The 14,711-nt window shown below is 40.4% G+C and overlaps 1 protein-coding gene across 1 annotated transcript; it reads left to right on the forward strand.

The window, feature by feature from the left end:
- Nucleotides 1-357: 357 nt before the first annotated feature.
- Nucleotides 358-5,936, forward strand: lhx1a (LIM homeobox 1a; the record flags this gene model as incomplete). The annotated part of the gene is made up of 4 exons (XM_008425244.2): nucleotides 358-625; nucleotides 1,291-1,574; nucleotides 3,046-3,211; nucleotides 4,005-5,936. Coding segments are annotated over 4 exons (1,098 nt in total), but the record flags the coding sequence as incomplete, so codon positions are not given.
- Between the last annotated feature and the right edge of the window lie 8,775 nt (nucleotides 5,937-14,711).

Genomic DNA, 14,711 nt, shown 5'->3' on the forward strand with positions numbered 1-14,711 from the left:
CATCCCTTTTGTCCTTGGTTGACTGAGTGCCATAGGAATAATTTTTAAAAGTCCCATGTAAAACCCTAAAATCACAATTTTATATTTTAAAAACATCATGAATTTGTAACGATTTCTGTTCCGCCGACAATAAATTCAYTAGCACCTTTTCTCAGTTTTAGCTTTATTTCATTTAATTTATTTTCATTTCATTTTATTTTTTTAGGTATAGGATGTGTGTGGACATAAGTGTTGACATTAACTGCATTTAATCAGCCCTCGTAAAACCTCCAGCACTCACCGAGGTGTCAAAGATGTAAATCGTTTAACCTGTTTAGACAAAAAGAAAAATAGAAAAAAGGAAAGGAAAACGAGTAATTAACCTCGGCTCTAACCACACCTGGTTGTTTCTCTTTCTGCAGGCGGTTCGGTACCAAATGTGGCGGCTGCTCGCAGGGAATTTCTCCGAACGACCTGGTACGGAGGGCCCGGAGCAAAGTGTTCCACCTCAACTGTTTCACCTGCATGATGTGCAATAAGCAGCTCTCCACTGGCGAAGAGCTCTACATCATAGACGAGAACAAATTTGTTTGTAAGGACGATTACCTCAGTAACATGAGTGTAAAAGACACGAACCTCCTGTCAGGTAAGGTTCTGTCGTGGGCGTGCATGTTTGTCTGCATGTGCGCGCGCACATTTTTACGCAAATGAATGAACGTGGATTTGAATTGCAGTAAATGATGATGATGAATTCAGCTTCACATTAACGTTTTTATGTGATGGACCAGGAATTAGACGACACCCAAACAAACCCGGAGAGGTGTTGATTCTACCGCTATTATTATTATTATTATTATTATTATTATTATTATTATTATTATTATTAGTAGTAGTAGTAGTAGTAGTAGTAGTAGTAGTAGTAGTAGTAGTAGTAGTAGTAGTAGTAGTAGCATTGTTGTTGTTATTATTATTATTATTATTGGTGGTGGTGTTTATCCGCAGTGATTTTGGTGTCTGGATCTGTTTGGTTATTTATGAGGTGATCAGAAAATCTCATGTCAGATGTTTAAATTAGAAAAATGAAGCTGAATTCTTCGTATTTCTGCTATAAAAAAGTTTGCGAACGACGTTAAAGCAGACAGTGTTTGGTCATTTAGAAGGCATTCTTTGCAATCTGCTGTAAGGTTGCGTGTTTGTCCCACGGATCTCTGGTCACCCACCTTCAATTGACCAGTATGTCACCAGTGACAGTCCCCAGTAATGAACGGTGTGGACGTCCTCTCTTCCCTTCCTGTCCTGTTTCCACTATAGTAACGGCATGCAGCGATCCCAGTTTATCTCCGGACTCTCAGGACCAACTCCAGGACGACGTTGTCCTAAAAGATACGGAGATGGCGGCCCTCTCCGACAAGGAGACGGTCAACAACGAGAACGACGACCAGAACCTGGGCGGAAAGCGGCGCGGCCCTCGGACCACCATTAAGGCCAAGCAGCTGGAGACCCTGAAGGCGGCGTTCGCTGCCACCCCGAAACCCACCCGACACATCCGAGAGCAGCTGGCTCAGGAGACCGGCCTCAACATGAGGGTCATCCAGGTAAGAGGAGCGTCAGGGTATTTGCGTTAAAAGAAAAAAAAAAAAAAACAGGATTCCTAATCGTTCCGAAACGTCCCTAAACATACCGAACATCACACTCAGGGGCCACCTGAACGTGAGCAGAGGAGACCCTCACACCTTCTCTTCTCTAAATGGTGTCAGGCAGCGATAAGCCTAATAGGTGTGAAGTAACAGATTGCATTTTACTAAAAAAAAGAATCTTTGCCAAGATACCAGTCTGTCCCGGAGGGGCCCTCTCCTCCCCACCGCGGACCTCTCACCTCCTTCACCCCTCGTTAAGAGAGACCTCCTCCCTGCAAACACCGCGCTCACGTTGAACTCATTAGAACTGAACATTGGCTCAAATAGTCAGCTTCATTTGGAAATGGGCTAATTTATAGGGGAGGTTTCTGTTTGTTGGCCCCGCACAACAGGGCGAAAGCCGCCAACTGGTGCCGGCTGCTGGGAGCGCTGGGAGTTCTGGCACAGCGCAGCCATCACGCTTTGCAACCACGTTTAGCCATGCTGGGAGCCTCTCCAGCCAAGTGGAAAAGCGCAAATCTGTTTCAAGAGTCTTCAAGACCGTCTCCTYATAACCCGGAGTTACACAAGGGCCGACAGAAAATTAGCAATATTATTGTAATAATCATAATTTATCTGTAGGCAGCTGCAGCAGTAAAATACAGTGAAGCAAGACATTGTACGATTATTTAAAGTTTTATACTCATGAATAAAAAATGGGAAAAAATTGTTGTTGTTATTATTATTAATATTTGAATATTGTGAAGTATTGTGAGCTTACTCTTTGTTGAGAGTATAAAGTAGTAAAAAGGTTTTGTAACATGTTAAAGCACGAGGGATCCGGAGTAGGTGTGCAGGGTGAAGCATAATTAAAGGAAGCTGCTCTATAGATTATTAAATGATAACCCAGTAATATATCGGTAACAACCCTCCTATTAAGTATTAATTGGAGATTTGAAGTCCCCCCGCTGTCGCCTTCAGTCGGAGTAAATGGGGGGTTAAAAGATCATTAGGCAGGTTAGATGTGACTCTGAGTCCTGTGCGGATAATTGGCCGCAGTCCCCATCACCGCAGAGCCTCGAGGATTTAATGTATCAGATCATCACKCATGCTGCAAAACACACAAAGAGCGCAGTTAGTGAAGCCGCGGCGGAGCAGGGGCCAAAACAAACACGAAGCTTGTTTACTCTCTGCTTTCAATGAGGAAATATTTGCACACTGACGATTATTTGCGCAACATATTTACAAAAAAAACAAAACAAAAAAAAACAAATTTATGTTCAATTAGATATATTTATTCACAGCAACCTCTCCGCCCCCCCCCCTYCCCCTCCTCCCCATTTCGATCTCTTTATACAAAATATTGACCTGAAACCAAAATGATGCCATGCAGCAGCAGCAGCAGCCTTGTGGCGGGACGTAACGGATGTATCTTCGTGTTCACGCGCAGGTCTGGTTCCAGAACCGACGTTCCAAAGAGAGGCGCATGAAGCAGCTGAGCGCGTTAGGCGCGCGGAGGCACGCGTTCTTCCGGAGCCCGAGGCGGATGAGGACGTTAGTGGACCGACTGGAGCCTGGTGAGCTCATCCCCAACGGGCCCTTCTCCTATTATGGAGGTACGGATTAGGTGCAAAACAAAACAAATATTTCATTTAGTGAATTTGATAAAATGTGGATACATTTTACAGTCGAAGTTTTAGTCAAGCGGTTGTTCCTTTTTTTCATGAAATGATCTGTAGATTCCTTTTTTATTTTCTGCCCCGTACATAGAAAATAGACAAAAAGATAAACGCAACTGGGTAGCCGTGTCTACAACAGTATTTTAAATTAAACTATATATCCATTACAAATAATATTTCTAACAACCAGATCAACAATATTGCAATGATTTCCTGCTTTTATTATTTCAGCAAGACCTGTGCTTTAGCACTAGAAAGTTTATTTGAAAATAAAAGCATCTGTTTTATTCCAGGAAAGTTAACTTATTAACAGGCTGAGAAGAAAAGCTAATTTACAGCAGAACTATTTGATAAAAAATATCTTCTTTTTATTTCTATAGCTCTGAAGTATCAGATAATGTTCTTTTCTTCTAAAAAAAGGGGTCTGTAATATTATTCTTTGAGTTAAAAAAAAGTTAATCTCAGTAGGTAGGACCACTGGTGAAATGGCCCCCATTTTAATTAATTTTCTCACTACGTTCTCCCCACCCAACTGCAGTTTTGATTTAAGTATAACATGGTCTGTGACTAATGCAGCATAGCGAGGGTCTTTCCCTCTCTGTCTTTCATACAAATCAGGCGATGTGTGTTCAATAAGTTTCTCAGGCTTCCTGGACTCACATTTGCTCTCACATTGTTCTCAGTCAGAGCTGATGCTCATTTTTATTTTCCTCTGCTCTTGGATCTGTAGATTATCAAAGTGAGTACTACGGCCCTGGAGGGAACTACGACTTTTTCCCTCAGGGCCCTCCATCGTCACAGGCCCAGACACCAGTTGATCTACCCTTCGTCCCCTCCTCGGGCCCCACAGGCACCCCTCTGGGGGGTATGGACCACCCCCTGCCAGGCCACCACCCTTCCAGTGACGTACAACGCTTCTCTGATATCATGTCTCACCACCCAGGGGACTCTCCCAGCCCAGAGCCTGGCATCCCGGGGCCCTTGCACAGCATCTCTTCTGAAGTATTTGGCCCTAGTCCACCCTTTACCTCACTGTCACTGAACGGCAGCGGATACAACAACCACCTGTCTCACCAAGCCTCAGAAATGAACGAGGGCACTGTGTGGTAGCTTTCTGGCACAGAGGACTAACAGCCAGACATTCACAGATGGAGGATGTTGTTGTGGACCCTCAGAGTAGAGTCCAGGAAATGACAGGGTTAGGGGCAACTTTATAGACTGTTTTTTTTAAATATATTTATTTATTTATGTTGCATTTTCTCATTTTATTCATTTTTTTTTCTTGAAAATCTGATGACTCATAAAATTGTGCTAAAAACATTGTGTTCATTATTGTATGTGTGTGGGTGGTTTAATGGCTTTTTTGTTTAATCCATCACCCATGCTACATCATCCAGAAAACCTTATTTACAAAAGAAAAAAAAGTAACTGGCCAGGACTGATAAACAGCCCCCATCCTGCTTTATTTGGACCCACAGGATGCCCTGTTGCCCCTGCTGTTTCCTATCAGTGGCCCCCTGCAACCAAATCCCTTCACACTTACAAGTGCGTTGAAAAAGAGACAAACAACTCAGCTGTTTTTGAGAAAACTCCCGTTGTAGGTCTCAGACATGAAAACATGGTTTGTTACTGTCAAAGACTTGGATAGCTTTACAGAAAGAAGGAAGGGACTGAGGGTCACTGACCTGCCTAAGTGGCATTCAGACTGTGTCAGAGGCACTCTGTGTGTCCCTGCATATTCACACACTCCTAAGACCTCTCAGCCTCTCAAGGCTCTGCCATACTGATCTTTTCTCAAAGCATTGCTGAAGGCCAGGGAACACTTCAGTATATTCTCTGCAAAAGGCCTCTGTGTTTGTTTTAATTTCACTAATTCCACCAAATCTGAGGACTGCTGCCTTCAAAATGCAGTAAAACCAGTTCAACACCCCAGTGGACTGCAAGCCCTTTATTTAAAATGGAGATGAACTTGAAATATTGAAATGAAGTCTACCTTCTAAAAATACTCTACTGGGGTTCTAAGTAGGACTTCAAACAGTCAACTGTTTACGTAATCTAAGAAATTCAGGAGTCCAGAAGTCTCGAAACGCGTTTTAGAACCTCTTGATCATTATAAAAATGTTCCAAGCAACCAACCAAACTTTTGTATTGATTTCATTTATATTGTATGGAGATAAAAATCCATTTGCTGGGGTTGTGCTTCACTGTGCTAGTTTGTACAAGATGTTGTTTACAGAAAAAGGAAAAAAAAAGTACAATAAAAACGAAAGAAAAGTAGACATTTGCCAAATTTTAAATTATAGCACAAATACTGTTAAAGTGCTTTGCACTTGTCACGGTTTGTGTTGGGACAAATTCTAAGTGTTAAAAAGAAGAAATTGACTTTGAATTATTTTTAGTCTGCTGACAATGCAGTGTTAWTATAAACATACTTAGGTTTTATTTTTGTGTCATCAAAGAAGAAAAATCCAAACTATTAAAAATTGATGGTCAAATATGCAGCTGTCAGTGGCTACATCTCTTTGAGTATGAAGCCCTCATTATATGTCTTTTATTGTTTCAATAAACCGAAGCTTATGTGACCTCCAGAGCATATTAGACCATTCACTGTATAAATTCAAYATGTTGACAGAATTGTATTGCTAATAAACTAGAAAACATACAGAATGCATCTTTAGGTATTTTCTCAGGAGTAGTTTTCCCTCATTATTGTCACATTACTATATAGACAGCAGAGCCAATGCAGATATTCACTGTTAGACCAGTGGAGTCCTGTTGGTCAACATTTCTTATTTCATTATAGATGCTTTTCATACATAAATTGATGTAAGCATTCAGCTTATGTGTGAAATAACTGGCCTTTGCAGGCATGGTGGCGAACACTTCTCAGCTCTGATTAGAGGGATTCAAAAACACTTCAGTGTAAATAAAATAACATGTACTGCAAAATGATAGGAAAAAATGAGAATGCAGAAACCTGTGTCTGATGGGGAAGTGGAGATGGGTGCATTGTAGGGAGATTTGTGATGTTAATCTGCCAGCTTAGAAGTTGTCGCACCAGTTCTTGCAAATATTTTCAGCTGATTTTAAATGTTTTCCAAGCAGAAGAAATCATTTGTGGCAAACACAAGGGGGAGTAACTCCACAACTTAAGTTGATGCAGATTCTTCTCTACTGCGTTGGCACCGCTCTCACATTCTTCCACTTACTTCCTTGAGGTCGTCCAGTAAGTATAAGCAGTTAGCTGTGTAACTGTGAAGGACAATGTGGAAATTGCCGTGACCACAGCTCTCCTGCTTGCTATGCGTGGGTTATAATTCCTTGCAGCTCTCTGTTCGTGCAGCGCATTACGGTGCCTTGGGGGGATTTTTACAAACGTATTTTTGGGGTGAAAATAGATGCCATAATAATCAAGAAACCCAAACACTCAGTCGGGATCTTTTGCAGGAGGGTTGAGAAAAAAAAATTAATATATGTAGCAAAAGCAAGTCAGGCGGCCGGATTGTGGCATGAATTTTGGGAAGTCTTTATCTCCCTAACCCTGTGCATGCAGCCAGGACCATTTGCAATCCCAGTTTTCTCCCCTGCCTCCAGACTGTAATCCACCATGAATTAATCATGGTCTTGAGAGTTAACCAAGCTTATGGAGGTGGAGTGGAAGGTGGGGATGGAGGGTGGCTGGAGGGATATAGGTCTGTGTTTAGCCCCTAGGCTTACTTCACAACCCCCACCCTTTTCATGGTTACATCTTGCACCAGCAACTGACCAGCCCCCCGGGAACCTGGTTCTTTAAATTCAAATCTTGTATTGATCGCTCATCAGCTGTTGGTGGAAACTGACCTTGTAGTCTCACACTGAAAAAAAAAATTAAATAAAGCAGGCCTTAACAGCAGTGAATGGGTTTTAAATGACATTTTAAATCTCTGAGTCAGGACGTTTAAATAGCCCACACACCCACTGGGAACCAAAATAATTCCACTGTATGTGCTGGTTTATGATGAGGGGAACTGACATGGGGATAAATGCTTTGAGGAGCGAAGGGAGGGATGGTACAAAATGGTTTACTTTAGGCTACAATGGGGGCCAAAATATTGTGCCAATAGGAAGACAGACCCAGCGGGTGAACACTAAGATTTTTGCATTCAAACTGAGAGGTTTTTTTTGCAGAGCCGCTTTTTGTATGAGAAGCATTTGGCTGCTAGCTTTAAATGCAGAGTGGCTCAGCTGGAAGCGCCCCCTCCACTCAGAGTGATTGTGGTGTTTGCACACAAGAGCATGGCACAGAGCCTCGTTTTGAGAAAACAAATGATACATGATGGAGGAAGCAATTTCTTGGGTARAAATGGGAAAAAYCTGTTAATGAATGGAGCAGGTTGGTTGATCTCTGAGCCACATTTCCCTGGTTTAACTGTCAACAACTCACTGATACACAGTCATGTTGCAGACCAATAAGGCGACCTTAGCTGATGAGCTGTTAGTTTGGAYGCTTCAATAACAATTCCTGTTTTACAGGAATAGTTTAGGAATGATCAGGGATAAAAACATATAGATTTYGAAAGCAACAAAGTTTCCCTTACACCTAAAAAGGTTTATCAGGTGTGATTGTTTGTGAAGCATGTATGCAGGAACCTTTGATTAGATTTTTCTTGCTGGGAGATGCTGAGATGGTATTAAAGTCTACAAGTTGATAACTGTGTTCAAGGAAAGTAGAAGCTATCAAATACAGTCTGTGAAAAAAAAGGCACAGCCACCTTTAATTGTCAGGSTTTGCATGTGAAATAATATGACAGCCAATTCTTACAAGATTAAAAAATAATTCAAATCTAACCACAACAAAAACAGTCAATCTTTATTTTAAAAAGGTGATGTGTTTTGAAACACTTAGACACACCCTGTCTGCTTCTACTGGGTTGAACAGAACATATCAAGCAGGTGTTGATGATTAAAGGCTGTGAATGAGCTTATCTTCTGCAAGTGTGACCACTTCTAATTAGGCGAGAGCTTTGGGCCATTTGTTGGCTTTGCAGTATCAACAAACCATTGCAGTAGCTCTATCAAAGTCCAGACCCCGGTAAGACTGAAATACTGAAGTGCTGCTCTGAAATACAGATCTGCAAACCTCAATGAACTGAAGCTACTTYGGGGAAAAGACTGGAACAAAATCCTTCTGCAATGACKKGACCAATTGATAAAGTTAGTTAGAGAACAACTATATTTACTGCTGTGGTAGATGGTTCTACAGACCAGATGATATTTATTACGTTCTTCTTAGCAAAGCCAGAGAAGAGAATCACAGATAGCATGTCTTRATAAAGTTGAACCCAAGTGTGTGCTTGTTTTCCCATGGGTGTATGACATGTATTATTACATTATGTGAAGTTACAGCATATTATGTGTATATGCCTATATATTTGATGTAGCCTGGCCTACAATGAGATAATTAGACCAAAACTCWCACAGTGTATGCAGAAAGTTATACTAGTGAGAATTTCAAAGTCCCCTGTGACAAAACAATCCAAAAACCAAAGTGCTTCCTGACTTACAGATCTATTTATCATGTGGTGAAYATCAACTGATCTAATTATCACATCCACTATCAATATAAGCAAATACAAATATGTCATTGTAGTTTCTATTGCTGGGGGTGCAAATAACAAGATCTCAATATTTCTCAAAAAGCACCATTGGTGCCTGTCAGTATGTGATTTCTGACTGGTGAAGTAAATGTAGACTTTTATTTTGAAGGTGAGTGCTATGAGCGAGACACCCTGCTGTGTGTATGTTTTAGACTTATGAAAAGGGAGGAAGTCGTTCTTGAGTTGCTGCGTTGTGTTGACTTCAGGGTGTCTCTAAACACAATGCACCTGAATTTGAAATAGCCCCAAAATAAATGCATCATGTCAGCCCAATCATGATGATCCAGATTGCAGACCAGCATAATGTCCCTGTTCCACTGACTCGACAGGTAATACTTCCATATATACAATTTTGTTGTCACKGTGCTTTTTCTGCCACCCATGTGGCTGGAACACAAAGCAGCTGGTAGTGTAGGTGCTAACTTCCAAAGCCATCTGAGAAGTTTGTGCAACAGGGACAAAAAGGTACATTGCTTCTGTGTACATTGCTTCCATTGGATCTTCAAATTCCACCCAACAAAGAGGAATCCAACCCAGTGAGTATGAAGGGAGGACACCACRTTTTTTGGTGGTTTTTAGTACAAACAGACATTTCTAGAAAGTATTGTTATTCTTCCAGTTCTAAAGTATATTTGTTTTTGCAGTGCTTTGAACTGAAAGTGTTTTGTGTGATTTTTCTGTATCTCTTCAATTCATGTTTATTTATTTAGCATCAATTCACAATAAATGTCATCTCCAGGCAYTTTGCAAAAAAAACGTCAATTCAACCATATCATACAGATGTYATATTTTAAATCAAGTGCAGAGTGTGTCTTCACAAAATGAAGAGGTGCAATGTTAGTATGCACCAGTAGTACATTTAGGGGAATTTGTTTCTGAGTTAGTTGTAGGTATACTCATGAGAGAAAAACTGACATGACATCATGCAGTGTTGTGTGTGGTAACAMAAAATACATTATTTTTTCAGTTTACACATCGTCAGATTGTTTTCAGCTTTGGTGCCACCACAATYTTTACCACTTCATAACTTTTATCCCMTTTTTCTTCGCTTGGAAAATATCCATCTCCGTTCTCCCATTGATTACCTTTCCTAAACACCAAATTTCCCAATTTTACTTTCCAGACAACCTATTACTTATGTTTGTTCTCCCTAACATCACATTTCTTCATAATGTTTTCYCTTCAACAGTTGGGCATTTAAAATCTAAGGAAAAAGATGAAACAAGTTCTTCCTGCACAGACTGGACAAATCTTCCAAAAATGTGATGCCTTCTGTCACAGACACCAAAGACCGGCAAATCTCCAGTCATGTCCATCTGATGAARTCCATCTTGGTGTACGTGRTGGACATACACCAAGCRTCTGCTTGCGTCTGCTTTTGTGTACGTGGCGGACGTACACTAAACAGTTCAAATGTTACTGTTTCATGGAAGAACTAAACCATGTCTAGACYCTTTTTATCTTTCAGCCAGAGCTGAAGAGCATGGCACAACAAGTAGCCTGACCAACACCTAATTGTGTGAATAGAGCACAGACCTCTGGCAGCATATATCTGTGTCTCTGCTGTGTCTCTGCTGCCTCCATAACTGTGTTGCAAGGACACTTTGGCTTAAACATTGACAGCTGTTCCTCCAGTTGATTAATTCTGCATAACTACTGACAACATGCTGTACATTCCCAAAACTAAACCCCCTTTCTAGCTTACTGAAAATATGGAAGTTGTGCTGGTCAAATCATTCTGCCAGTTGTACATCAACTGCATTGAATAGTTTAAAGAATTCAATTCTGCCGAACCTTTCAGTGGATGTTGGTGTGAATACAAGTCAATTTCCTGTGTAGTGTTTTGAGGGTCTGGATAGACTCAATGTCTAACTCAAACGTCTGTCTTGTCACAGATAGTYGTGTAAATCTGATTACATTTTTCATCAGATCTATTCCCCTGAATGGTACTTCTGCCTCAGTCAGTGACAGCCGATGGTGGCAACGGTGGTAATTGGTGGGTTACTCATTCAAGCCCGCTCCGTCCAACTCCCTCATTATGTCCTTGGGCAAGACACTTCACCTGCCCTGCCTGCTTTTATGCACCACAAATCTGGAATACTGCAAAAGAGCCAAAACATCAAGTTCCTTAAAGTCAGGGCTAAAACCCACATGTTTAAAGTTGCCTTTAATTAGTAATAAATGGAACACTGATAAACATATTTCATTTGCATTGATTAAATACATTTCTTCTGTATTGGGCACATACAGTACCCAATGATATTCCCTAAACCACCTCTCCTGAAACATTAGACTCAAGTCATTCTCGGAAATTGCTGGTGTGGACTGACATCAGGCTGATTTGGCTTGATATATGCCATTTCCTGGCTCTTTCACAATCCCCCTCTTGTGCATTTTCACTGGAGATGCTCTCTCATTGTCTGCTCTCAAAATGTCTCTCTCTTGTCTCTGACTAATCTTTCTTTCTGACCATGGAGGAGTCYTGATATGGTTCCAGTTACCCCTATTTGTTTTGGCRCTAACTACTGTTTGCAAAACAAGCCAATACTAATATATTTCTTTCTATTTTACTACCCAACTAAAAGGAACATGTTCASAAATAGTTTGAAGCACTACATGTACCAGTGGTTTAATGAGAAAGAAACAGTCAGAAGTGCTAATAAATAGTTTATGTCGGTAACTTGACTACTTCTTTAATTTGCGCCGTCACATTGGATACTAATCTCGGTTAGCTTCAAATCTCCCAGTTGGAAGTCTGACTTCAGGGGGTGTTCTTACTGTTTTTCTGACTTTATAATTGGAAAATCCATTTTACAAGTACCAAGAGAAAGCACAATTAACAGGTGATAGGTGGGGCCAACTGGCATCCCAGAGGGTACGCAAAGGCTACGCTCTCATGAGCTCATACTCACATTTAGATTAAACTCAACTGTTTTTGAAGGAGAAAATCCTTGTAAGGCTCCAGAATACATTTGAAACAAACAACTTATTCCTAACTACTTTACTTCACAGTCTTCAGTTTGATGTCTTTGGCCTTAACACCAGTTTTCATACACGCCTCACCTCATGCCTTGATGGTTGAATCGGTCACAGCATGAAGAATATTGAGCTCCACTTTGAGAAAAATGTTTGTAAATGTGCCTTTGATTTGCTTCTCAGAGTCAGTATGAAACTGAATGTTTTCCTKATAATTGGTATGTGACTCACTGTGGTACAATTTACATAAGGAAATTACCCATAGAGCAAACAATACATTCACCCAGGGAGGAAAGTATGTATACTCGTTTAGCAAACTGGAAAGTACTAATTTCCCCCTGGAGGATGTCCTGATGGTATCTGAGGTCTGTAGGTTGGCCTGATTAGCACAGAGCATGGAGTGTGTCTGCACCATCTGACCCACTGAGTTATAGTCATTTGTCATTCACATATTGGAGACCAACTGCTGTGTTTTTTGCTCAGGGCAAGGGTTTTCTCAAAGAGTTATTTGTGTATGATTGCACTGGCAATTTCTCATCATGATATTATATGGAATACACAGTTGAGTGCAAAATCTGTTCATAATTTACTCAAGCTGCTTTTTGCATTCGTGTGTTTCTTGTCTTTTATAGTTGAAAGGAAATTACTATGTATTAACCACCCAACGATTATACAAAATTGCTTACAACAAAAACAATATTTGCCTTGGCATACTCTTCTTTGTCTTGTGTACAAATGGCACAGCACTTTTTTATTGTATTAAACAAGAAGAAATGTATTGTGAAAGTTGATCTACTGTGGTGATCTTTGCATCAAAAGAGAAAATACCAGCTTCTTAAAAAAAATCTATATTTGCAGTTCCACCTAATGACCAATAACCTGAGTACATCTAAAATATTACTGAAATAATATTGCACTATGCCCATATAGGGCTGGCCTTCAACAATTACTAAGGGTCTGCTCCCAATATGGTGTGATTTTGACAATAAGTATAACGCTAAGAATAGCAATATTATGATTGTTAGAAGTAAGGCAGATAAGCATCTGATAACCCCTGACTTCTGTTTATCTGGTACTGTTCTCAGCATATGCGATAAAGTTAAACATTTGGGACGTTAAATAATTGTTGACCTGTCTGATGATTGTGACATCTATAGGCAGTATCGTATGACGTATGCACAGAAATAGGTGAGAACTCTAGTACTTCGCTACAACTTGGTGTCTCATTTTACAGTTGAGAGGTATAACATAGAATTCACACTTTAGTTCTGCACATAAACGACCTGTATATGTGCAGGTTTATGTCAGTGTTCATGTGTTGGTTAAGCCCATCTGTTTACATAAAAAAAAAAACTCAAAGCTGACATATAGGCTTGTCGTTGAGCAAATAGCTTTTTTTCTTGTTATTTTCTTTGGATTCTCTGTTGCCATATTATCTGTGTGTCTTTGAGAGCGTAGCTAAATAGAACCTCTTCAGAAAGCCTTTGTCATCCAAACCCACAATAACTTTAGCTTCAGGTGTTTGGCACCATGTTGCAGTACCCATCACACAAAGCCATGAAGATAATTACAGCAATCCTTTGGTTATCCTGAGGGGGGGAATACCTGGATTAAATAGAGATTTGCAACTCAAACCTCATGTGCCTAACAAATTTAAAATCATTAGCCAATTAATTCACTTTGTGGAGGGTGGATATTGCATTTGCACACTAATCTGTCCTGGCTGTCAATGTGCCAGCTGATGAGCATTTAGTGCATTGTTGCTGGTTCGACTCCCGCTCCACCTGCCTCTGTCATCGTGAATTTGGGCAAGACACTTCACCCGCCTTGCCTGCTGGTGGCGGTTAGAGCTCCCAGTGGCACCAATGCATGGCAGCCTCACCTCTGTCAGTGTGCCTCAGGGCAGCTCCAGCTACTGTCCAGTAGCTTTCCTCCATGTGAATGTGTGTGTGAGTGAATTTAATGTGAAGCTCTTTGGGGTCCTCCGGTCATTTTTCACTGCTGTACACAACAAATATTCAGTTCACAAGAAAAATAAACAAGTAATATTTTCTGTTTAAGCATCAGCTCAAGCTACAAATAGGAAAGTGTCATGCTGACAGGGAGAGGCATGACCGTCTGAAGKGTATAGCATTATTCTTTATGATCTTGTGTAAAAAATAAATTCAATAATTGTTTTTTTTTTTTTACATTAATCTTATTTTTACCCTCTTAAAGTCAGTTGAAGACAGCAATAAAATTTATATTACACAATCATCACAGTTGACAGTTGCACATGATGAAGGCTGAGATCCATGGAAGACTCATACATTGATCATTTACACCCGGTTGGTCGATCCTTTTGCCAGCCTACCACAGGATGACCCAGARAAAAGCAGGATAAACAAACAAAAATGCAAACATACACTCCTTYGGGGAAATAACCAACTAATCTAACTTGTGTGACTGAGGAAGGGAGCCCAAGGGAACCAAGGCTTTGGACAGAGCAGCTGGTCAAGATTTTCAGATTTAATTATGTAAACCTAGCTATAGGCCAAAGAATGCATTGGGTATACAGTGACAAAAATACAGTTTTAAATTAAAATGCTAAAAATATTTCGTGACATAAACTTTTTATAAACCTGAGGAAGAACGTTTGACTTCATAGAATGTATCARGGGGAAACACAATAACTTTACTTTGGATAGAAACTGGTATACAATCTTGTTTCCTCCCAAACTAAAGAAGAAAAAGCATTTTAGATTAACGTTCGCTTTTAATTGCCTTTAGGTATAGATATTTGGTTGTTTGTAATCTGCTGGCCTTGTGACATACCCAGTGTTCAT

The sequence above is a fragment of the Poecilia reticulata genome, linkage group LG13, assembly GCF_000633615.1.
Source record: "Poecilia reticulata strain Guanapo linkage group LG13, Guppy_female_1.0+MT, whole genome shotgun sequence".
Lineage (NCBI taxonomy): Eukaryota > Metazoa > Chordata > Actinopteri > Cyprinodontiformes > Poeciliidae > Poecilia > Poecilia reticulata.